This window comes from Rattus rattus, chromosome 3 (assembly GCF_011064425.1).
Source record: "Rattus rattus isolate New Zealand chromosome 3, Rrattus_CSIRO_v1, whole genome shotgun sequence".
Classification (NCBI taxonomy): domain Eukaryota; kingdom Metazoa; phylum Chordata; class Mammalia; order Rodentia; family Muridae; genus Rattus; species Rattus rattus.
In genome coordinates this window covers 204,242,093-204,265,800 of record NC_046156.1, presented here as the reverse complement: position 1 = coordinate 204,265,800, position 23,708 = coordinate 204,242,093, and the positions used below count along the sequence as shown (strand labels likewise).

Sequence of the window (23,708 nt, the reverse complement as noted above, 5' to 3'; positions counted from 1 at the left end):
AACTTTTGTGGTCGGTGAATTATATTGCAACGACCGTACACTATGCTTTCTGTACAATCTCTTTACTAGTTCATGCTTGAATGTTTGTTAAGAGTATCTGAGGCCTTGGTTTTATCCCATGCTACAGGAAGGATGAACTAAGTGTAACCTATTTAAAACTGAAAGGATACACGGCTGTGGGTGTCTCCATGGGTGAAATGCTTGCTGCAGGAGCATGATGAACGGAGTTAGGATCTCCAGCACCTACCCAAAAAACGCCACCCTGGCAGTGCACACCTATAATCCCAGCACTGGAATAGACATCCCCAGAACTGCCTGGTCCCCAGTCTAGCAAATTAGTGCAGGTTCAGTGAGAGGCCCTAGTTCAAAACAGAATGTGTCGAGGAACAGAGAAAGACACCCGATATCCACCTTTAGCCTCCACACATGCTCACACGCACGTGCACGTACACACGTGTACACACGTGTACACACGTGTACACACGTGTACACACACACACACACACACACTCACACACACTTTCTCAAAGCTGCTTACTGCCAAACCTGTTAATCTGAATCAGATTACTGAACGCTGGTTCAGGCCCCAGTCCCCATGTGGTGGAGGCACAGAGCCAACTCCCACAGGTTGTCCTCTGCATGGGTTGTCCATATGCATCCAATGGCACATATACATACCCTCCCCAAGAAATAAGAAAATGCAACGGGAAGCACTCGATTTTTTTGAATTGAAAGGACGTAATGAGCAGCCTCCGCGGCGGCGTTCATGTCTCAGACTGTACTAGTTGCTAAGCATTTCCCAATGCTGTGGCCCGAAGTCACTGTTCTCTCTCTGGCTTTTAGAGAAAACGGCATGCTATGAGTCTGACCTGAATAGCACTGAGGAGCTTGCCCCTGAATTTTAATATTCATACTATAAATAAATAAATAAGTAAATAGACGGTTAATAAATGAGACGGGTGGATAAATGATTGGTATACATACAACAGATGATGGATGGATAGACAGACATGATAGATAGATAGATAGATAGATAGATAGATAGATAGATAGATAGATAGACAGATAGATAGACAGATAGATAGATAATACACAAGATAGATAGATGGTAGATGGATGCATAGGTTATTAATGAATGGATGGGTAGATAGATAAAGTTCACAATGTTCCCAATTATGAAAACGGGTGGCAAATATTAGTAAACAAGCAAAATATTGGCCGCACAGTAAGAAAATATGTCATTCTCTCCTATTTGTAGCCACTATTTTATCCCAGCTTCTAGGTTATTTCCTCTGTTCTCAAGTCTCTGTGACAAATAATAAATAATGAGTCCTTACATCAACTAGGATTTTATATGTGAAGACAGATATAAAACAAAGCTCTGATAACAGCAGAGTGGACAGGATTTAACTCTCGCCAGCCTCGCAAAGACTCTGATCACATTCTCTTCCACACGGCAATGAACCCAAGGAAGGCCACTGGGATGCTTGCCAAGTGCAGTGCCCTGCACTGATCAGAGCATCAGGAACAGTGCAGAGATTCATCTGACTCCATGCAGGCATGTGACAAGATAGGAAAGCCTAGTGGGCTGCCTTCATTTGCCAGGATAACCCAAATGGCAAGGTGATTGGCACCTGGCCAGGAATCTGACTTAAGGACTGCGATCTGGTCAGAGCACAACCCATGCTCTTCTTGCTGCTCTCACAGCCAAGGGCTGATGATGGCAGCGTCTGTAGACAGGTTGGTGGCTGCGAATGCAGTGACCTCTTGGAGGCATGGACTTCCATCTTTTGCTAGCACGCCATAGCAGAAGCATGAGAGTAAGGGACAAAAACAACATCCCCACTTGGCTTGTGTCCTTTGGAGTGATCTGGTTTCATAGTTTTCTCTTCTGACTTGAAATCATCAGCTTTGGAAGGGGTCAGGGAAAGGCAACATTTCAAAACAACTCCTATTTGGATATTTATTTGAGTGGTAAGGACAGAAAATGGGGGGATAAAATATTTCTGCTTTTTGAGCAGTCTTTCCCCCAATTAGATATTTGTTGTGTTTCAAAACAAACTATGGAATCATATAGCATATTTCTTATAACTATACCCTGAAAATATACACCAGGTTCTTACTAATAAAATTATAGGGTCCCACTCAACTGAACTTTATTTTATACAAAGTAAGAATTATGAATATGGTTTTCCCAAGCCTACTTGTATAGTTTACACTGGGACTCAGGGTAGGGAGCTGACCCCTCGACTAGCCATCCCCAAGATGGACATTTCGTTCTCTTTCTCCTCACAGAACACATCACAATACCAGAATATTAGCCAGACTGAAAGAAGGCTTCCTGATCATTGATATTTCTACTTCTCTGATCTATGTAATATTAGTTATAATATTACCTAATGTAATATTAATTATAAAGATTAGTTCATCTCTGTTAGTGTTGTTGCTAGTTAGTTTATTGTTTTTAAGAAACATTTGGGAATAGAAAAAAGCAGGGGTGGCCTAGAGAAGGAGGGGAGGGCCCTGTTGGCCATTAGGTGAGCCTAGAATGGATTTGGAGTCTAGGTGGTGGGAATATTGTTAATTGTTGTAACTAATATTACATAAGGAAATATTATAACCAAGCAGCACACTGATCTAAAAGCTCAAAGGCCTTTCTATTTTCAAATCCCAGTCTGAGCTCTTACCTCCAGGCTGGCGATATCGGAGGTGCCGGGGAGTGGTTGAGGGAGATCTACAAGGTGACATGTCTGTGGAGTCTCCCGCTCGGTCGGCTGGTGCAGACTCTGGGACAGCTGCCGGAAAACACAACGATGTTACCCAGGCCATGTGTGCAAGAGTACCTCGGCAAAAGCAGGCATGGAAATGCAAATTTCTCCACCAATCATAAACATCATTTCATATTGGCTTATACATTTAATGTGCTTTCCTATAAAATCAAATCATTCTTCTCAACAGAACATTAAGAAAATAAATAATTAAGAATATAATGCTTAATAAGTGCATAATGATCCACTGGGCTAATGACCCACTGATCACGTCTAACCTGCAGGCTAACCTTGGCTCGTCCCTCTGTCTGGGGCAATAGGAGGTTAAAGAGAGCAGAAAGTGTACAGTGGGCCCCTGCCTTCCAGAATGGTTTTTCTTGAAACAGAACAATGAAAATTTTCAGAGTAGAAAATAAATTGGAATCAAAAATACAATTTCTTCTTTGCCTAAGATGTCCATTAAGGCAGCCAAAGTTTTATCTCTAACCGTGTGTCCCAGGAAGCCCAGAGAATGTTCTTTAGGATCTCGACATACATTTCCCCCACATGGTAGCATTAATCAAACATGGATATATGACAAAGCTACATGAACTAAAATTAGTCATACATTAGCTCTCCCTAGCACTAGTCAAATCAATGTTTAGTAGCCACCAATGGCTAACAATCACAGTTTTGAACAACAGAGCTATAAAGCAATTCTCTCTCACCCTGAAAAGCTGTATTGACTAGCAAGGCTGAGCTACACATCGCCAGTAAGCAAGTGAAATTAATTTCTTATCTTTCTTTCTTTGTTGTTTTAGATAGGTATTTAGATAGGATAGTTAAAGTTAGGCAAGGACTTGGCCTGTAAACTACATCTCCAGATGGAGTGAAACTTTCTTCAATGAGCTGTAGAAAGTTTAAGATGATGTGAGTCTTGGGGTGACAGCTGATATCCCCAGAATGAAAGACTTGTCTTTCTGAGACTACAGTCAGGGCTACAAAGATGCCACTTCTAAATTCCTTCCCTTGGCTTCTTATGCAGGTAAAACAATAGCATGCATCATTTCCAAAAAAGTAAAACCAAAAATTAATATGTCCAATAGGTCCTACCTCGCTTTTTAATCAGGTCTTTAACTGACTCACCATGATTAAATTTTAGTGCCGTTTCCACTAATATATTATCCCAGTCAAGTAGGCTACTTCCCTTGCCTCACCATCCAAGGTTTTACTCAACAAACATTTTAAAAAAAACATAATGACTTCATGTAAAACTATTTTTAAACTTTCATATTATTTACTCCCTTAGAATTATGGCCACGATTTTGATCTTTTGAAACACAACAGAGAAAGGAAGTGCTTAGAGTCTTTTCTTGAATGACATAATTACAGAAAAGCTGGTAAGATGCACACAAAGAGCAAAAAGAAAAAAACAGTGCTTAGCTGTTGGTTTTATTATTTCCTAAATAGCTCCTTCCACATTCAGCAACGGGAAGCATCTGTTGTGGAAGAACAGAATATCAAGTACAAGTCCTTGGTTCAATTCAAGCATGCATTCATCCGTCTGAGAAGACGAGGAACCCTGTAGTCAGCATTAACAAAATGCAGTTTTTTAAGTTAATGTCTTGGCTGAGAGAACTAAATAGGACCTCGATGTCCTGAAAGAGCAGGAGCACAGTCGATAACCAACTATGAGCGAACACAGGGGAAGCCCTGCCATCCCTGTAGAACAGGGAAGCGCTTCTCCCTGGCTTGCTCATTCCCAGCCAAGCACTGTGCAAACAGCTTTGCCTACAGGACAAGTGGGCAGATGTGGGCTCAAAACAAACGCTAAAATCAGGAGCACTTCAGCCTCCAGGCAGGCAATTTTCAAACCGAGAACAGGGAAACAGATTCTGGTCCTGTGGGCTGTGTAACCACACTCGGATGGGTAAAGTGCATGATCATGGCCTGAGTGGACCTGGTGAGGGAAGGGATAGCAGGTGTGATGCAACCACTGGGCTCTCCATTCCTGCCTTGCTTGCCACTGTGTTGATTTCCATTGAGAACCCATCATTGATCAGTTCATAGCCATTTAGGGTTTTTTTTTTTTTTTTTTAAAGAAACATTTGGGGGAAGAGAAAATCAGGAAGGGTCCAATAGGACAGGAGGGCCCTGGTGGGGGTTAGATGAGCCTCGACTAGATTTGGAGACTGGGATGTAAAAAGATTAAATTACATTATTTACCTCTAAAGAAAATTATTGCCCTGTTTATTTTGAGGATGTTTTCTGTTTCTCTTCTTTTTGTTCACGCCATTTAAAGTTTGCCAGAACTGTTACAAAAAAAAAAAAAAAAGTGGCATTACCATTGCAGTGACAGTGAGATTAGGCAATGGTCACCCGGCATTTAAATGAGTTTACCGTAAAACTGGGTGGCCATCAGGGAGACCTATGCTCTCTGTGGATGTCACGGGCAAAGCTGATGTTACACCGTGAGACTGTGTGGGGTTGGATTCTGAAGTGGGAGGCCAAAAAAGGGAAAAAAAAGTAAAAGAAAAAGTAGTAGCTCTTTGCACTCAGTCTTATTTAAGTTTTGCCAGCTGTTTTGACTCTTGATGTTATGCAAAGCACATGCAAACATCTTTCGAATTAAAGATTGGTTGGAGCCTTCACTTTCCTGCCTTTAGGAAGCTTTCAGGACCGGACAGCAAGGGAAATGGAACAGTACCCTTGATTTACACAGATGTCACATGTATACCCGTGCACACTTACAAACAAGCATACATCTCCACATATATGCTCTGAAACATCAGGCTGATGCCTCCGTGTCCAGCCATGTCTGCCATAAAGGTATTCATGACCAAGATTGCCCATACATCAAGGCAGAATAAAAACCGAGTCTATAATGGATCCATCTTATCTATTCAGAAGAACGCCCCCGAGAACCACCATGACAGCAGTTTTAATTCTAGGCCTTTTACTGTGGGGAATCCGTTTATCAAGTCCCAATAGCCAGGAAAGATGAACCTGTCCAGACAGGCTGTCCTCAGCTTTTGGTGAGAATCACATAATTTCTCTCTCGTCTGCCTCCATTCTGTCAAATAAGAAAATCAGAAGCGAAGTCAAGGACTCCAGGGCTCAGAGGGCCACAGAGAGGACCATATAACCCCTATTCTCATGTATCCCACTTTCCCCCCATGGCCTGATTTCTTTACCTATCTTATTTTTAGTCCGAATGTGTCTGGTCATGAGTCTGTTTGACTACTATCTTAAATGAAAAGACATTAGAAGCAGCTACAGTCAGGTAAAGAGAATAGAAACGTAAGAAGCTCTTAATATCGGGCTACGAAGAGCTCAGGGGCTATGTTAGCAGGAAGCTATGCCTGGAAAACCCAGGAGCAGAGAGGTGTGGGCATTTCTGGAGCACAGCCTTCTGTCAGCCAGCTCATCAACCACACACCTTGGACTTTCTGCTCCACCCAGAATGGGAGGTCAACAGCATACAAGGAACTGAAAGTGTAAAATAGTTCTAACCTATTAGCATCCAGATCCCAACTCTTGGCACAAACTCTAAATCTTTTGTTTGAGGCAAACCCAGTAGGAAAGAAAAATTCTGCCTTCACTTGAGCTGATCCTGTACTGTGAGCATGAATTCCAGGCCCTCTCATCTGCCAGCCTCAGGGCATAAACAGCCAAGGCTCTGAAGCACCCAGGGAGCCTGGCCCAGGAGCTTTTCTCATTTATCAGAATCTTGTCATGCTATGATTTGAATCTACCCCTGTGTTAGAAGATTAATCCCTAGCCCAACTGTGCTGAGAGTCGGGACCTTTAAGGATGATTAAGTCACAAAACCTTTACCTTCATAAAGATGCCATGCTATTTGCCAAGAGTGGGTTCCTTCCTCTGGCCCCGCCCCTTGCTCAAGTGAGGCTTTCTACACGTCTACTACTCTACACAGAAAAAAAACAAGGGGTTGGGGATTTAGCTCAGTGGTAGAGCGCTTGCCTAGCAACTGCAAGGCCCTGGGTTCGGTCCCCAGCTCCGAACAAAAGAAAAAAAAAAAATTCATCTCTTGATATCTTGCCCTCCAGAATCTCTGAAAAACAAACTTCTGTTGATTATGAATTACATAGTTTTAGATAGTATAACAGCTACAAACAGATTGAGTCCTAAATCTGTCTTCTAGCTTATTGCTCCAAGAGGGAAAAAACCACTTCATCTGTAACCCACACTTAACAGTGTCCTAAGCATTCTAGACCAATGCTGTGCACTCCAAGATAAGAACTAAAGAAGGTGGGGCTGGAGAGATGGCTCAGTGGTTAAGAGCACTGACTGCTCTTCCAGAGGTTCTGAGTTCAATTCCCAGCAACCATATGGTGGCTCACAACCATCTGTAGTGAGATCTGATGCCCTCTTCTGGTGTGTCTGAAGACAGCTAGAGTGTACTCACATACATTAAATAAATAAATCTTTAAAAAAAAAAAAGAACCAAGGAAGGCATTGACCAAAGTGTGTGTATGTGCTCTTCTATATACATGTATGTGCTCTATGCATGTGTGCTCTTGTGTTTGCATGTGTACTTGTGTGTGTGCTCTTGTGTGTGTGCTCATCTGTGTATGCTTGTGTGTATGCACTCATGTGTATGCATGTGTCTGTGCTCATATGTGTGCATGTACGTGCTCGTATGTGTGTATTGTGTGCTCTTATGTATGTGTACTTGTATGTGTGCTTATGTGTGTTTGCTTATGTTTATGTATTCATGTGTGCATGTGTGTGCTCTTCTGTGTGTTCTAGTGTGTTCATGTTGTGCATATGTGTACATGTGTATGTTTGTGTATATGTTTGTGTATGCATATGCATGCTCATATGTGTGCATGTGTGTATGTGTTTGTGTATGTATGTGTACTTATATGTGTGTGTTTACATGTGCTTTTCCCAGGAGAACTGAGATACTAAGATAAGTGAAGTAAGTCAGTCACAAAAGGCCAAAAATGGCGTGATTTCACTTCCAACAGACTTAGAGCAACAGAGAATACAATGGTGCTTGCCAGGATCTGAAGGAAGGAGAATGAGGTTTTGTTGACCAGTTGTATTTTCCTGGTCAAGATGAAAAGGTTCTAGTGATCTGTTATGAATGCTTTTGATTGCTTAACTTTCTTGTCATTAAAAAAAATCAGGGAAGGAGAAAACCATTAGAAGGACTTTTGCTTTAATCTGAGTCGATATTTGGATGCCTTAGGAAAACTAGACAGTTCTGCTTGCAGGGCTGCTCCTGGTGTCAAAGCAGGGAAAGGCTTTCATGTTCAGGAAGGACAGTCACTCAGAGGAGCTCTCACTAACCCCTACACATACAGTTTCATTACCCAAGCTTGGCTTGCCTTCTCCCACTGAGTCACAAGCCTCTCTTAGCTCATATCAAAGACACTCCCTAGTCCTGCTTAGCCAGGCACAGTCTCCCTGCCTTTCTGCTTCCTGCTCCTGTCTGCCTACCTATAATTACACGTCTTTTACCCACAGAGCCAGAGTAGGGCACCATCCTACTTTCCCCGTACAACAGTTCCAACCCCTGGAGCTCACACAGTATCTGCTCAACTCCCAGAATAGCCCTGACCATTCACGGGGCAGCAGACCTCATCCCAGCCCTAAGATCAACCAAAGGGAGCCAGGAAACTGACACGGAAACCCTTGATCCTATAGTGCTGATCCCAAGGATTCACTGGAATCTGGCAACAGAGGGGAAAGAATTCACCAGACCCTGGGAAACTCTTGGACTGCCCAGGCCACTGAGGCCTCAGAGAGGTTAAGATAAACCCAAGCCCTATTCTATCCCAGGAGCTGCTGCCTGTATGTGGGTGGGATATGTTCTTCTAGCTGGGCTGCGTTGTCTGGCCTCAGTGGGAGAGGATGCCCCTAGCCTCCCAGAAACTTGATGTGTGTGCCAGGGTAGGGGGCTACCCAGGGGGCCCCCACTCACTCAGAGGGGAAGGGGAAGGGTATGGGGGAAGGATTGTGGGAGGGAGTGTCCAGGAGGGGGATAGTGAGCAGGATGTAAAGTGAATAATTAATAATAATAATAATAATAATAATAATAATAATAATAATAATAATAAAGATAAGCCCAAGTCACTCCATCCTTCTTGGAGGTGCTCAGATTCCGGCGCTGGATAGAACCTCAGTTACATCTGTCACCTAGTCCTTGCCTCATTATTTCCAAGAATTCAGCATGATTTTGCAAGGCTTGTTGTTTTAATGACTTTTTAATTATCTTCCCCCTTCCTCCTTCTTAATTGCTCACTTGTCAATATAAAGAATTTCTTTTCTTAAAAAAAAAAGCTGCCACTTTGGATAATGACAACCACTCCAGTTAAAATTCCATTAAACACTTCACCCAGCAAGTTTATTTAAGCGATCTGGGGGAGCAAGCGCATAGAAGCTTCAAGCGAGCAGAAAAGCAATGATCTGGGCCTCCATCGGGGGGGGGCTCCCCTTAAATCTGAGTGCTGTCTGACTTATTGCCTGATTTTTGTGTTAGCATCAATAAGTAGCTCAGTTATATTAAAGGGGGAAAGGTCTTTGCTAATGCAGCTATGGAAACTTGCTTATGGCCTTCACAATAGCACTGGGTTTTAAATTCAAGAGGCTGCCCTTAGAGCCCTATGGGGCACAACCCCGAGGAAGAGTATGCAAGCACACCAGCTGCTTGTCCTATTGCTGGGACCCAATCCCTGTCAAAAGCAACACAAGGAAGGGAGGGTTTACTTTAGCTCATGTTCTAGGCTCAGCTCATGGTAGAAGGGAAGTTGTAACAGTAGGAATGTGGGGGAGTCCATCACCTTGTGTCCACAGCCAAGAAGCAGAGAGAGACGAACGCTCAGCTTGCTCTCTTTTATTCAGTCTAGGACCCCAGTCCGTGGGGTGATGCTGCCCACAGTTTGTATGGTATTCCCATGTCATTTAACTCAGTCTATCCACAGCTCTTAGGCATCTCCAGAGGTGACTCTACACCTCATCCAGTTGTCAGTTAATATTAGCTATTATATAGAGGACACTCAATTAGTTCCCTGGGTTTTTTCTTCATTCCTCCATTTAATAGCCATTTACTTCCTGCTAAGCACTGGCCAAGGCATGGAAGACAGTGAGAAGAAAAAGCTAGACAAGGTAGGTCACTGATCTCATGGAGTTTGCGCAGGTAAAGACTGAAAGGCCCTGCCATAGGAACTACCGAGGAGTTTTGAAAACACAAGGAGGAAATCATTGTAACTGTAGCCTAGTAGATGAGAGAGTCTGAAAAAAATGCTGTGGGGAGGGACTCAGCCACAAGTCTCAGAGGATTTGCAGACCTCAGAAGGAGAAACGAACCATTCTACATGCAATGGGAAGCCAGTCAAGAAAGTAAGCTCAGAAGCCATGTGCTATAATCCACACGCTCAACACCATTTTAGAGCCATACACGGTGCACCCACGCTTACGATCCCAGCTCTTAGGAAATTTGAGGCAGAAGCATTGCTATACATTTGAGAACAACAGCCTGGGGTACAAAGTAAAACCCCACCGTAAAGTCATCAAAATTTGGCTGCATTATAGAAAAAGTAAGTTTCTGTTTTAAATGGACTCACTATACTTTTAACCCAGCCTGGAAGAGCCCCTTCTCCATGACCAAGCTCTGCATGCTCTTAGTGCTTCCGGGTTAGGTCATCCTGGGGATGATGGGTTGGGAAGGACAGATCCTACATGCAGCCAACAGAGATGGAGGAAACGGTGAACCCAAGTGATTGGACAAGAGCGTTCAAAGCTTGTCTTTTAGACAAAGTATCATGGTAACTCATTAGCCAATCAGCTTTCATCATAAGCCAAGAACTTCCCAGTCATGTAATCTCGATGTACCAGTCCTCTGTTGATGACTAACTACATCTCACCCTGACGGTAGAGAAGAGGAAAACTAACAGCTGCCTGCTGTTCAAGGTCAGCACTGTATCCTTCCTGCTTGCTATGCAAACAGAAGGAAATAGCTACAAAGTAGCTGAGAGTCCAGAACGATGGTAGGAACCAGGCAGCTGCAAGTATGGGATGTGATCATGCCAGTATGCTAGAGAATACACTTTGAGTACTTCATTTGGGCATGCTATACAGAGCTCCATGGGCTCATCTTCATTCTCTTCCCCGGCCCCTGACTTTGATCTGGAACAGAGAGACCCCTTTGCTAAGTTCCATTGGTACTTTACCAGTGTGAGGTGGTGGGGATGCAGCAGGACTGTGGACAGTGGTGGGACTACTGGAAGATGAGGATGTAGTCAGGTCCAAGGTTCCGATCCTTGAGTTCAAGGAAGATGTCAAAGACAGCTTTCTGGCCCTCACTGGGGAGGACGTTCTGGATACAGCCAGGGGAGGTGGGGAAGAGAACTTGCGACAAAGACGTGGGGATTTTCCATCGACCAAATGTTCTCTGTTGTTCTGGCTCGTGGCAAAAAATAACTCTAGTGATCTAAAAAGAAGAGCAAATTAACAGAGTGTAGACAAATGGAGACAAGTCTCAGCTATCACGAAGGAACACACTCTCAGCTTGCCTACATCTGATGGTCTTGATAACGCTGTATTGCTACTGCTGGATTCTCCTTAATTTAAAAGCTACGAGTGCGAGGAGAGCACAGACTGTCTGGGACATCTGATCCCTTGCCATCAAGGAGTGGTGAAGCCTTGAAGTAACAGCCAATAGCATTCCATCTTTGAGGGGTAGAGGTCTTGCAAGGGAGGCAACAGCACATCCCTTCCTTAGATGACCCACAGGAATATTAGCACTTAAGAGCATGTTTGCCAATAATAATAATGATAATAACAATAACAATAATTAGTAATGATGGTGAGGATGCTAAAATAAACGAGCCAGCTTCCAAATAATCATAGGGTAAGGTCAGTTGAAGACTTCAGGCATCTATGTCTTCCCTAGAGAACTCAGACCTTTAATTTAACACTTCCGCTCATGGAGTAAAGTCAAAGGTGAGCCAATCGCTTAGGCGCTGCTCTTCGAGACTAACATCCGCCAAGCCGGAGTACCTGACAGGAATGGAGGTGAAAGGCCTCTTGTAGATGTCGGAGAGCTTCCCCAGCACTACGGCAGCCGTGGTGAAAATGCGGTAGGTGTGCAGGAAGGTGTTGAGGAAATCGATGCTCAGAAACCGCAAATCCGTCAACCGCTCCAAGAGGCGCTCCACGCTGGCGTAGCGGATCTGGGGCACTTTGCAGGAATTGAGTGTTTTACTGAAACAGATGTCAGTGTCGTCTTTATGAAGACGGGCATCAGACCTACATGCAAAGCAGGAGTCTGTGAGCAAAGCGGGCATAGCTTCCGCCTGGGCCGCTGAGTGCTGCAGCGTTTGTAAACACATTCAAATGAGACTTCCGGCGCCCTCCACAGACTTCCGGCGCCCTCCACAGATGACTGAGCGATGGATGTTCAGGTGGGATGACATGCCACAGATGTGTTTGGGAACGCTATGTGCCACCAGGACATTCTAATTCAGGGAGGCTAGAAGGAATTATGTGGTTTGTAATGACATATGGTTTTACTGTGTGGATTCCTCCTTGCCCTAATCCAATCGTGTTTTATTAGAAAGGCGACACCAATGTGGACTTTAGTAGAAAAAAGGAGATTTCTCATGCACTTAAAGCAGAATTTCAGAAGTATGCTTGAAATGTAGTGGTGAGAAGCCCTAGTGTATGGAGTCCTGCTGTGTAAAATATTAGGATACATTGTATTATAAAGATGTGATACCAGTATACAAGATATAATTTATTATTTTACCTTCTAAAACCAAATCTTTGATTTGTCAATTATATGGCTTCTGATATTATAACAGGTTATTATTCTTTACTGATTATGCCTTCCAGTATTTTCTTACATTTAACGTCTCACCCTTTTTAACATTTTTCCTTTTATGTTACTTAACTTTTTATTTTTCTTTTCTTTATTTATATTTATTATATGATATATTATATTTATCATATAATATGTTATGTATCATGTCTATTATATTTTGTTTAATTTATTAATTACTATATTTATGTGGGGAGATATATTTGGAGGTAAAGGACAACTTGTAGGAGTCAGTTCTCTCCTTCTACTGTGTGGGTTCCAGGGCTGAAGCTCAGGTCACTGGGCTGCGGATACCTTTCCCCACTATGTCGTCTTGCCGGGCCCTCTCGTACTTTTCCTAACTTCTTGAATTGAATGCATAATTGATTTATTTTAGTCTTTCTGGCTTGTTAATATGCTTAAATTTTTAACATAATTTAACTCACAAATTAGCATGCTAAATTTGCATTCTGTTTTCAATATTCTGCAATATAGGAAATTAACTCTTAAAAAAAATAATACAGGCCAACCATCCTGTGAAAGCTATCTAACATGGTTACCATATGAAAAACTCTACTTCACAGTTCTGCAAATCCTTCCATCGCTGCCCCTGACTTCGCAGGAGGCCGTTCACTGGTGGCCTCACTAGGAGGACTACTGGAACCCTCTAGGCTTCACTTCCTGATCAATTCTGTTCCTCTTCAGGAAAGTCTCAGAGTAGAACATCGGCAGTGCTGACCATCACTACTGTGCTAAAGGATGCGTTCAGGGTTCACTACTTTGATGTTAAAACAGGGCCCATGCATTTCTGAGAGCCAATTTCTTGCTAAGCATCAGCTGGTGCTGTTATGGGAGCCCCTGCTTAGGCCTTCTAACGCTTTGAAGAGTTTTCAATGGCATATGTATTTTCTTTGGATGAGCAGGAATCAATAGCTTCCTTTGCTTGCTCTAGCAGGAGTTATGTGTTGTGTAGGCAGGAACACTTCGCCTGCACCATTTAATGGCCAGCCTTCCTCTGCAGAGGGCCTGGCCCAGGGTAGCCTGCTGACTTCATTCGCATTATTGATTTTGGAAATATACTAGTGGGTCTTCGGAGGTTCGCTAAAGAGCCACACTGCTCTTTCATTTATATACTGCACGATCCTCAACCAACAGCAGCTTTCTGGCTCTCGAGTTCTCATTTATCAAAAGATCGGAGTGACTTTTTATGAATTAATCAGTCTCATGAAATGGTTGAATAAAATAGTCATCTTTTTCTTTCACGTATCCCATCGAAATCTCCATTTTCCAAAAAAGTAAAGGTCAGGTATTATTAAAAAAAGAAAGCCTCAGTCTGCCTGCCATTTAAAGGGATGTTTTCACGCAGCCGCTGTTGCTGTTTTGCGTTCTAACTGGTTTTGAGCTCTGTCGTTTTCACTGTAATTAGTTTGTTGAAAACACTAGGAGGGAAGAATGCAGTTGCAACCAGCATGAGATTAAGTTAAACTAATTACAACACTGTCCTTCAAATTCACGACTGTATCCTCATTTTAAGAAAAGAAATTAAATATTATCAAATTACTTCATTTTCTTTTATTACACCGACTAGGCTCTCCCACAATTTCCTAAGGGACCCCCAAGAAAGCCACAGTGTATCTACTTAAACCTCCAATGGCAAGAACAGCTCCTGTTTGGTAAACACACAGAGAGCCATCTTGAGGGATCAAAGCCGAATTGCCCATTATAATTGATGAGTTTGAAAAGGAAGCAAGCGTTTATCATGTCGTGCCAACAACAAGACACGGCTGTGTTGGGATATTTTCCTCTTAACTCTGAAAAAAAGCGTTCATGGCCCCTCCCCTTCCTGCCGCTCCAATGGCTTGTAGCCATGGAGACAGATGCACGGGGAAGCAGAATTGCTGGCCTTAAGCTCCGCAGCTCCTCTGAAGAAAACCAGTGAGGCTGGCAAGTGGATAAATTATGAACCTTCTCTGTGTCTTAGGACTATAGCAAGTGTGGCGGGGAAACCCCGGCCAGTCAGCAGGTCTCTCATTCCTATGTCGCTTCCAGAATTCCAAGGCAGAAACGTTCAGTCTACGTGAAAATGGTTCTGCAATGAGAGTGGGCAGATACCCTAACATGGGAGGGGACAGTAAATGTGTGTGGCACCAGCCCCAAGTGTCAGACACACAACTGAAGTTTGTGTTAACTTTGGAAGTCAAACGAAACGTGTAAGGGTCGATATGCAGTGCCTTGGGTTCCACAGGCTTTGGACTTACCCACAGCACCTGACTTACCATTATGATTCTAAAGCACATGGACTCTCGATTACATATCGTATGTGAATTCAGAATCCTCACGTAAAAATTAATGAGAAAATCCTATAATTTAAACCCGGCTTAATACCCCATACTTGTTCTGAATAGTCAGGTATTTTAATTAATTCAGAAAGAAATTTCCAAGTTGAAAACCTAGGAAATTAAATCCAAACAGTATCTCTGCTCTAGAATTTATAAACGGCCCTCTCTGAAATATTTTTAAAATGGACTAAAATGTAAGAGGCTATTTTTAAGTCTCATTCTAATAGTTTTCTGGTATTGCATTCTCTGCCTTCCTGTGATGCTCTGCCACACGGGGAGCACGCTAACACGACTCTGAAGCGCTCCGTCATCCTTCTATAGGTAAGGTAGCAGTTTGTCTCAGCATGACAATTCAGACCTGAAAATATCCACACAGGAAAGCATGAAAGAAATGTTCTTATTTTCAAATAACTTTAAAAAAAATATACAGCCAAGTTGTTTTTAAAGAAGACATTCTACTCTAAAAATGTGGAATGCAAGGGACTGGAGGGATAGCCCAGTGGTTAAGAGCACTGAGGCTCTTCCGCAGGACCTAGGTTCCATTGCCAGCCTCCACACAGCGGCTCGCAATGGCCTGAACTCCAGTCCCAGGGGAGCTGATGTCCTCTTCTAGCCTCCAAGTGCACTGCATGCATGTGGTACACAGACACACATGCAGACGAATACCCATTCACAGACATTTAAAACGTGAAAGCAATGTGGGACAAACACAACCAAAAATAAAATGAGAATAAAAGACAATTCCTTCCCCAGTTTCTAAGTTTGAAAATGAATACAATCCCACATGCTCAAGACTGCTGACACAGGGCTCTGACATGCATAGTTGGTAGCTATTGGTATAATTCCTCATTCTAAACTATGGCTTCCTAGTGATCCATTTAAGCTACCGGACTTGCTTTGTTGGAGAATGGACAAGATGGCAGCCTGAGCAATGGCCTCTGAGCAAAGCCAGACACATGCAGTAAGCAGATGGTGACAGCTGATGTCCGTCAGGCGTGGTGAATGTCTGAACCTGGCTCTACAGCCAAGTCTGAGTGAGAGGATTCGTACTCACTGCGACAACGGCAATAACCCAGCCGCACCTTCATCTACCCCCTGACCTTGAGCAGTGTTTAACACTGAACTTGAGCATCTTGACAGGATTTTTGTCCTGAATAAGGGTATATGTTAATACTGTGAAAACACATCCCAGTGCTAGCTGCCCATGTGCTGTGAATCTGAAAAGGCATTTGATACCAGCTATTGCTAGTTATAGGATTCGACATGAATTACTTCATGTCTGACACAATGTACGCTCCCCAGAAGAGGTGAATCCTCCGGACTACGTTCTGCTCAAGGGTTCTCGTTCTCTGCTGATCTGATCTTGATTAAAATGGCAGGGAGAGGATTTCTGCACTTACTTTATCATATGGGGCACAGTAACTTTAGAATTCTCTTCGAAGACTATAGTCATCAATCCATTGCATCGGATGTTGTCCACGCACTGTGAAATAATACATTTTTAAAAGGTAATTAAAAACCACATGAAAAGTCAGGCAAGTCATAGATTCCAAAAAGTCACGTGGATTCCTCATCTGTGTATTTGACACACACACACACACACACACACACACACACACACACGGAGGGAGGGAGAGAGAGAGGGAGAGAGAGGAGCAGATAGGTGGTACATGTTTCTAAGCTAATTTAATACTATGTACATAATCAAACTGTATCAGCCAAATGCATGACAAATACCAGTGGATAGATATAAAAGCCATATTTTTCCAGAGTGACAATTATTATTACTTTATTCATGGAGCTAAGGAATCAAACTCAGGACCTCGCACACACTAGGTAAGGCCTATCCCCCAGATCTGCAGTTTCTTAGAATTCTGAGTCACAACGTCACTCTGACGAATTCTGCGTCTGCACAAACACTAACTGGGAGATTTGTACCTTCTGCCCCGGCTACACTCATTTCTGCCACCAAGGGCAATCGGAGTAGCCAGATTGTAACTGGCATTTTGGATGGAGGTCTCTCTCACTAGCAAGCTCTGAGCCCACTTCTCAGGTGCCTTTCTGCCAATGAACTCCCACATTGACTAGTTTGTTTCTGTTGGCACCACGTTGGGTGGGTGAGGGGGCAGAGTGTGATGTCTTGTGTTTCTGCACACTTAACACTCTGCAACCACTTTTTCTGTTTTCTAAGAGAACTTGGGAACTTGGGTTAATTCCCCATTTTATGTGTGTATATGCCCTATTTATTTCAAGCCTTCTTCTGAAATAACTCATTCTGAATTATAAATCTTCCTTTTGGAAACTATAACTAAAACTGAGAAGTACACAAATTTTCAAATCAAAACAATGATACCATTGTTTTGATTAAATTAAAGTCCATGACTGTAATGAAACGGTGTAGAGAATGCCATTACATCATGACCTCACATAGGTCTTAATTTTATGGCCTAACCTGAGTCCCAATGCCAGACGAAAGGATGATGCATATAAGAGATTAGACCATTGATTGTCATAAGCCATTTTCATGTTTGTTTTTCTTTCAAAGGTTGCTTTCCTCAATGCTTATGTTATCATTTAAGATACCAGGAAAAGAAAGAGTTCACGATGAAGAAAATGAAGTTTTCCTTATGCATTTCCTTAAACTACAACATTGGAAATAACCTTGAGTTATGTTTCCTCACACAAATCCTTATTTAGCTATGAATGTGCTTATAGGTGAAGTTAGGCTCCACCTAACCCCTACCAGGTTGATGCTAAGAATAATATAGAAGACAGGTCAAGATAAGCCAGGGCTTCATGTCTAAACACTTGCTATAAGAAACCCTCAAAATAACAGGGCTATGGGGCACCAACCCAAAGATATACACACCAAAAAATACAGAAATCACACATTCTCAGAATTCCAGTGATTCCTAGTCCAAGTCAGAGGGGGAGCTTCTCATAAGTAGCTTCTCATAAAGAAAATATTATATAATGCTGACTTTAGAAACACCTTCAAATGAACACCCTTGTGCTAGACTCCAGAGAATATGGTCCAGAGGTGGCTTCTGTCTATGGAGCTGATTCCAAACATAGGACTTATACTCTCAGGCCACTCCTCTTCAGGGATGGAATGAGTGCTGTTACACATCTAATTCACATAAAGCTTAGGCCATAAGAAAGTGAAAACATCCTGCCCCCAAGTCTTGGACAGCAGCATGGCACATGCCCAGTTTTGAAGGGTTTCCACCAGTGAGACAAATTGCTGTAGGTTAGAATCCCCTTGGACCTGATGAAACATGATGACACGACCTTTATGGGAGTTCCCAGGGCCAGGTGGCGATGTGTGTTGGTGACCCCCGTGCACAGTTCATAATAAAGGTGAGCACAGGAACAGTAGGAGATGGCTGGAGTCAGGCAATAGGAAAGAGAATCTTGAATCTGGGCTTTTATCCTGAAGGCTGACGGGAAGCCATTGAGTGCTTCTAAGCATTCCTTTTTGTTGGGTGATCTAAACTGGGCTCGTGCAGATATTCTTTGTAAGGGGTTAGGGGAAAGCAAAGACCCCATGGGGTCATTAGAACAACAATCTGAGCTGATAAAGGAAATGATTTGTGCTTCCCAGGTGATGAACTGTGGAAATGAAAAGCTAGATATTTTGAAGAAAATGAAAGAGACTACTTATAGCATAGTAAGAAAACAAGAAGAAGGGTTGGGGATTTAGCTCAGTGGTAGAGTGCTTGCCTAGCAAGCTCAAGGCCCTGTTGGTCCCCAGCTCCGAAAAAAAAACAATGATAAAAATCAAAGATGACCTTACTGTAAGGATAATTCAATTTTTTCTGATGCCAGTGATGATGATGATGATGATGATGATGATGATGATACCCTTTGGTTAAAACAGAGTTTAACCCAAACCAGCCTACCCATTAAAATTTCCAGAACAACAAGAAGTTGCATTCAATATAAATCCTGGGATCTTTACAAAATGAGTGCTTATTAAATACTTACTATAAACTGGACTAAGAGCTAAAATACTCTGATAAAAGCACCACTCTGGAGAATGGTTTATTGTGGCTCACAAACTAAGACACAGTCCACGATGGTTGGGGGAAGTCAAGATATCAAGAGTTTGAAGACTGTGGATGGCTCTGTTGCATTCACACTCAGGGAGCAGGCAAAGGGTGAGTTGAGCCAGTGCTCAGTTCCCTCCCTCCCTCTCTATCTCCCTCCCTCCCTCCCTCCCTCCCTCCCTCCACTTCTTCCACCATTCCTACCTCCCCCTCCCTTCCTTCCACCAATGCTTACAGTCCAGGCTCCTCTGCCTAGCGAACTGTCCTGTCCATGATTAAAACAGGTCTTCCTTCCCCAATTAACGAAGCTAAGCCTCACAGGTATAAGCAGAGGCCCATTTCCCAAGTGATTCTAACATCTGTCAAGTTGACAGCACTAGCTGTTACAGTGCACTGTTTCAAATTCATTTCTCAATAGACAACAGGGGTGGAGGTTAGCACTTATTATCTCATCAAGCTGTGAATCCTGGCACGGGGTAATCAAGAAAGGGTTTTGTGGTAAGAGGCTGAAAATAGCCAGGGAGAAGAAGGAGAGATCTTCCCTTTCCTCCAATGACCTTTAACAGCTTCCTTCTCTCCAGCGTCCCTGACCTACAATGAGGCTGCTACTTGAGTAGAAAACACAGGAAGCAGGAGAGTGGAAATACGGTGTGGGTGACTTCTGTAACAAGCAGCCACATACCCTCATTTTCTTTTTAATATTCTAAGCAACTTGCATAATTACATAAACACCAGCTCTCACAATGATTGTGCAAGCAAGCAAGCACAGAGCTGAGGCCACCATCACACACATCGGCCTAGTGCTGCCCATAGTCCCACAGAGGCTACATCCTACTCAAGTAGAAACCAGTCGAAAAGAAACAAGAAAAAGATGAGACTGGAGTCACACACTTATGTCTCAAAGAAACAGCTACACCTCCTTCAAAAGAGGTGGAAGAAGCAGAGTCAACCCCAGTTTTTAGGGATTGATAACTCCATTCCCTACAGAACACAGGGACTGGGTGAGTCCTGAGTCTGGACAGCCAGGAAATAGATCCTTGGAGAAGAGTTCAAAGGGCACCTGACATAGGCAGGGCCAAGTTGGAAAATAAGAGAGGGGCAGAGTGTTCCTGAACCCCACACAAGCTGAAAGAGAAGCCAGGGCATCAGAGGGCAATCCTGCAGACTGAGTGCCCTTTCTCTCTTCCTGGAGACCAGACAAAAGGTTCTCACTCTCACTTCTTGAAATAAGAAACAAGAAGTTAGGGGTCTTAAGACTATTCTGCATAGATCCCTTGCCTAGGAAACAGATCTGTTTCTATAGAAACCAAAGGAGATGTGATGTACCAAAGGCGAGAGATGGTACCACTCCAAGGAGCCAAATGGAGTTACTTTTCCATCCTCAGCATAAGAACAAGCTGTCTTCCCTCCGTCTCACTGGTCCAGGGAGTTAGTTACCCAGGACCACGGAAGACTGACTCAAAAGACGCACAGGGAAAAACAACAGCAGTCAGACAGTGCTACAACAATCTGTGAAACAGGAGCTGCGTCTTTCTTTTCTGCCTCTGAAACGCCATACGTCAGACTGCTTCTTTTTTGGCTGAAATCAATTTAATTTCTTAAGAAACATATAGTTCTATAAGAAGAGATTAAAGGGGGGCATAATATCCAAAAGTTGCCACAAGAAGACGTTAGGAGTTTTTAGCTATTTAGTTAAATTACTCCTCATCGTAGAAGTAGAATGCGAGTCTCTTCCTACTTTTCTTAACTCTGTCCCTTCACAAACAGAGGAGTGAGTGCATATTTTGGAAATTAGGAGATATAAACAGAAGGAGAATATAGATATTTGTCACCTTAAAGTTTTATTTTTATTTCACTTTGAAGGTTTATTTGTCTTTATTTATGTGTATGAGGGTTTTGTGTACAACGTGCCTAAATGAACTGCATGCTTTCCTGGTGCCTGCAGAGCCCAGAAGAGGGCATCATATTCCCTAGCACTGGACTTACGCAGTTGCTAGCCACTATGTGAGTGCTGAGAACTGAGTCCTCTTTACTATGTGAGTGCTGAGAACTGAGTCCTCTTTACTATGTGAGTGCTGAGAACTGAGTCCTCTTTACTATGTGAGTGCTGAGAACTGTGTCCTCTTCCCCTGCAAGAGCAATGTGAGCTCTTAACCTTGGAGCCATCTCTCCAGCCCTGTATTTTTTTTAATTTTTATTTATGTTATATTCCAACTATCTAGAAAAAACAAGACCTCCATATGCCAGTCACCAAAACTGAACTCCTACTGATGCATTCGAGTAGGGCATCTGTGTAGGACATTTTTTGTCTTTTAAGGATATAACACACAATAAGCAGAGCAGAAGCCTCTTTATTCTTCCATTCCTCTAGGCTCCTCCCCCTTGGACGTAAGCACCGTGTTGAGCTAATTGAACCTTCTCTGTCTTAGTGATGAAACACGCAACCAAAAGCAAAGAAAAAAGAAAAGAAGAGGGAAGGGTTGGTGTTGATTACATTTGCACATCACAGTCTATCACTGAAGGAAGTTAGAACAGGAGCTCAAGGCAGGAACCGGGAAGCAGGAGCTGATGCAGAGTCCACAGTGGGACGTCGCTTACCCTTTGCAGTAGAACATTGTTTGACCCCATGGCCTTCCTTCTTGGACAACTCAGAACCACCTGCCAAGGGGCTTCACCACCCTTCCCACATCAACCATTCATCAATAAAATGCCCTACAGGCTTGCTTTCCAACAATCTGTATGGAGCCATTTTCCCAGTTAAGGTTCCTCTATCCTATGGCCAGTTGACAAAAACAAAACAACAAGCAAAACACTCACTTGTTCTTGCCTCCTTTTTAAATATTGGTTATATTTCAGCGTGCATTACAGTATACAGTATCATCTGTAGTTTTAAAATTCACAAAGATGTTTGCCTTCTTCCCCCTTCATTGCTTTGAGATTTATTTCCATTCTTCTGTATTGCTTACTGATTCATTTTAACTGCTATGCACCCTACGGTCTGAGCAGACCTACTCGCACAGTTAAGAGTTTTACATTTTTGGCTATAACAAAAATACAACTAAGTTTACAGATTGCCGACTCTGGAAATGTTTCTACTACTCCAACTTTTAGCTGCTCAGAGTAATTTTAAGATTTGTCTTTTCGTGTTTGATCTTCAGATTTGCCTCACTGTCTAGATGAGAATCTACTTGAGAATAAAGGCTCAGAGCTCAGCATACTGCTTCCATCTGATGTGTCCTACCTTTCTTTTTTCTTTATAAAGATCCCTACTCATGCTCACTTTGAGGATGACGTTTTCCTTTTCTCTAGTCTTTCTAACCCTCTCCCAAACCTTCCAGTGCCAGTCTCTGTTGTCGAGTCTGTTGGCTGGCTTGCCTGTACTCTACAGTTTTCTTACGTGTTACCAGCCTTTGACCCTCCTATCAGCCATGACTAATCTACTGTCTTTACGGAATTTCCCAAGATTTGTAATTCGATGTTTGTAGTTTCCATTTAAGACTATTTATTAGGGGTGGGGCTGGGCGTTGGAGAGCAGTTGGGGACACCCATTGCTCTTCCAGAGAACTCAGGTTCAATTCCCAGCATCCACATGACCGCTCACAACTTCCCATAACTCCAGTTCCAAGGGATGCAACATCCTCACACAGACATACATTCAGGCATAACACCAATGCACATAAAATAACATAAATAGATCATTTAAAAAAAGATGACCTATTCAGTTCCTTGATGACCTGGCCTTGTCGTCTTAAGGCAGTGATGGATTTCCTCCTACAGCTCCCCTCCATCTTGGTTCCTTTCTTCCATTGTTTTACTGTGTTTTAATCATTTTTTAGTTTATAGTCCTAGTGGCATTATCCACACTGTTATCTAAAGTTCATTCAAAGTGCCCTGTGCTCCCTAGAGATATTTACTCCTTGGGTTTGCGATTTATTTATTTATTTATTTATTTATTTATTTAATTTCAGCTTATGTCACAAACCAGGTGCTGCCGAGAGAGTAGATGGAGATTGGCTTCCACAACCCTCTGGGGATTTCAGCAATCAATAATTTCTCAGCTTGGGATTTTTGTGCCATTAAATTCTATTTCCATAAGCCAGACTTACATTGTCAGGATCTGCTCCGAAGGACAAATGCCTTATTTCTTTCTGTGTCAATGGGTGAAAAACTTTAAGTTCTTGTCTTGCAAAAGAGGTAGCTTCTAGTGCCCAGGCTTTGCACAGGGATCCTGATTACTTTCATCAGTCTTGGGGTTTCTCTCACCCTATTTCTGTGTTAATTCTCCTGGGACAAAGGCCAACCTCCATCTATAGCCACTCCCCAGGCGCTAGGTCTTTGGAAGACAAGCTTTCAGATCTCTTACTTCTTGTGATTAGATATTTCTCTTCCTACCTGTATGTATCACCTACGTGTGACATTTATTTATGTTACTGAATTTATGTATTAAACATTTCTGTTCTATGGCTGGACCTGAATCTGTCTTGTTCTTCATATTTCCAGGGCTGCCACTTGACATAAAAGTTATGTGACAATTTCAGATATCTCATTCCAAGGTCAGGTCTCACTTATAAATCTTTGGAGTTCACTGTGTAGAGTATTAAAGTTGTTGTCAACAGGAATGAAAAGAAACATTCATTTACCTTCAAGTTTCAAAAATAAAAATCAAGATATACAGGTAGTCAGAAGCATAGCTCAAAAGTGCATACGTGCTCAAATAGTGACATTTCAGTTATAAGAAAGGTCT

At 42.7% G+C, this 23,708-nt stretch overlaps 1 protein-coding gene across 1 annotated transcript in view; it reads right to left on the bottom strand.

Annotated features, from left to right (window-relative positions):
- The window catches only part of Rasgrf2 (Ras protein specific guanine nucleotide releasing factor 2), a 213,167-nt gene that overhangs the window by 76,918 nt on the left and 112,541 nt on the right, over nt 1–23,708 (bottom strand). Inside the window, exons 13-16 of the mRNA XM_032897050.1 lie at nt 16,316–16,398; nt 11,778–12,026; nt 10,949–11,208; nt 2,688–2,795 (exon numbers count right to left, since the gene is read on the bottom strand). Coding sequence (XP_032752941.1) covers nt 2,688–2,795; nt 10,949–11,208; nt 11,778–12,026; nt 16,316–16,398 — 700 coding nt within the window. The remainder of the gene's footprint in view (nt 1–2,687; nt 2,796–10,948; nt 11,209–11,777; nt 12,027–16,315; nt 16,399–23,708) is intronic.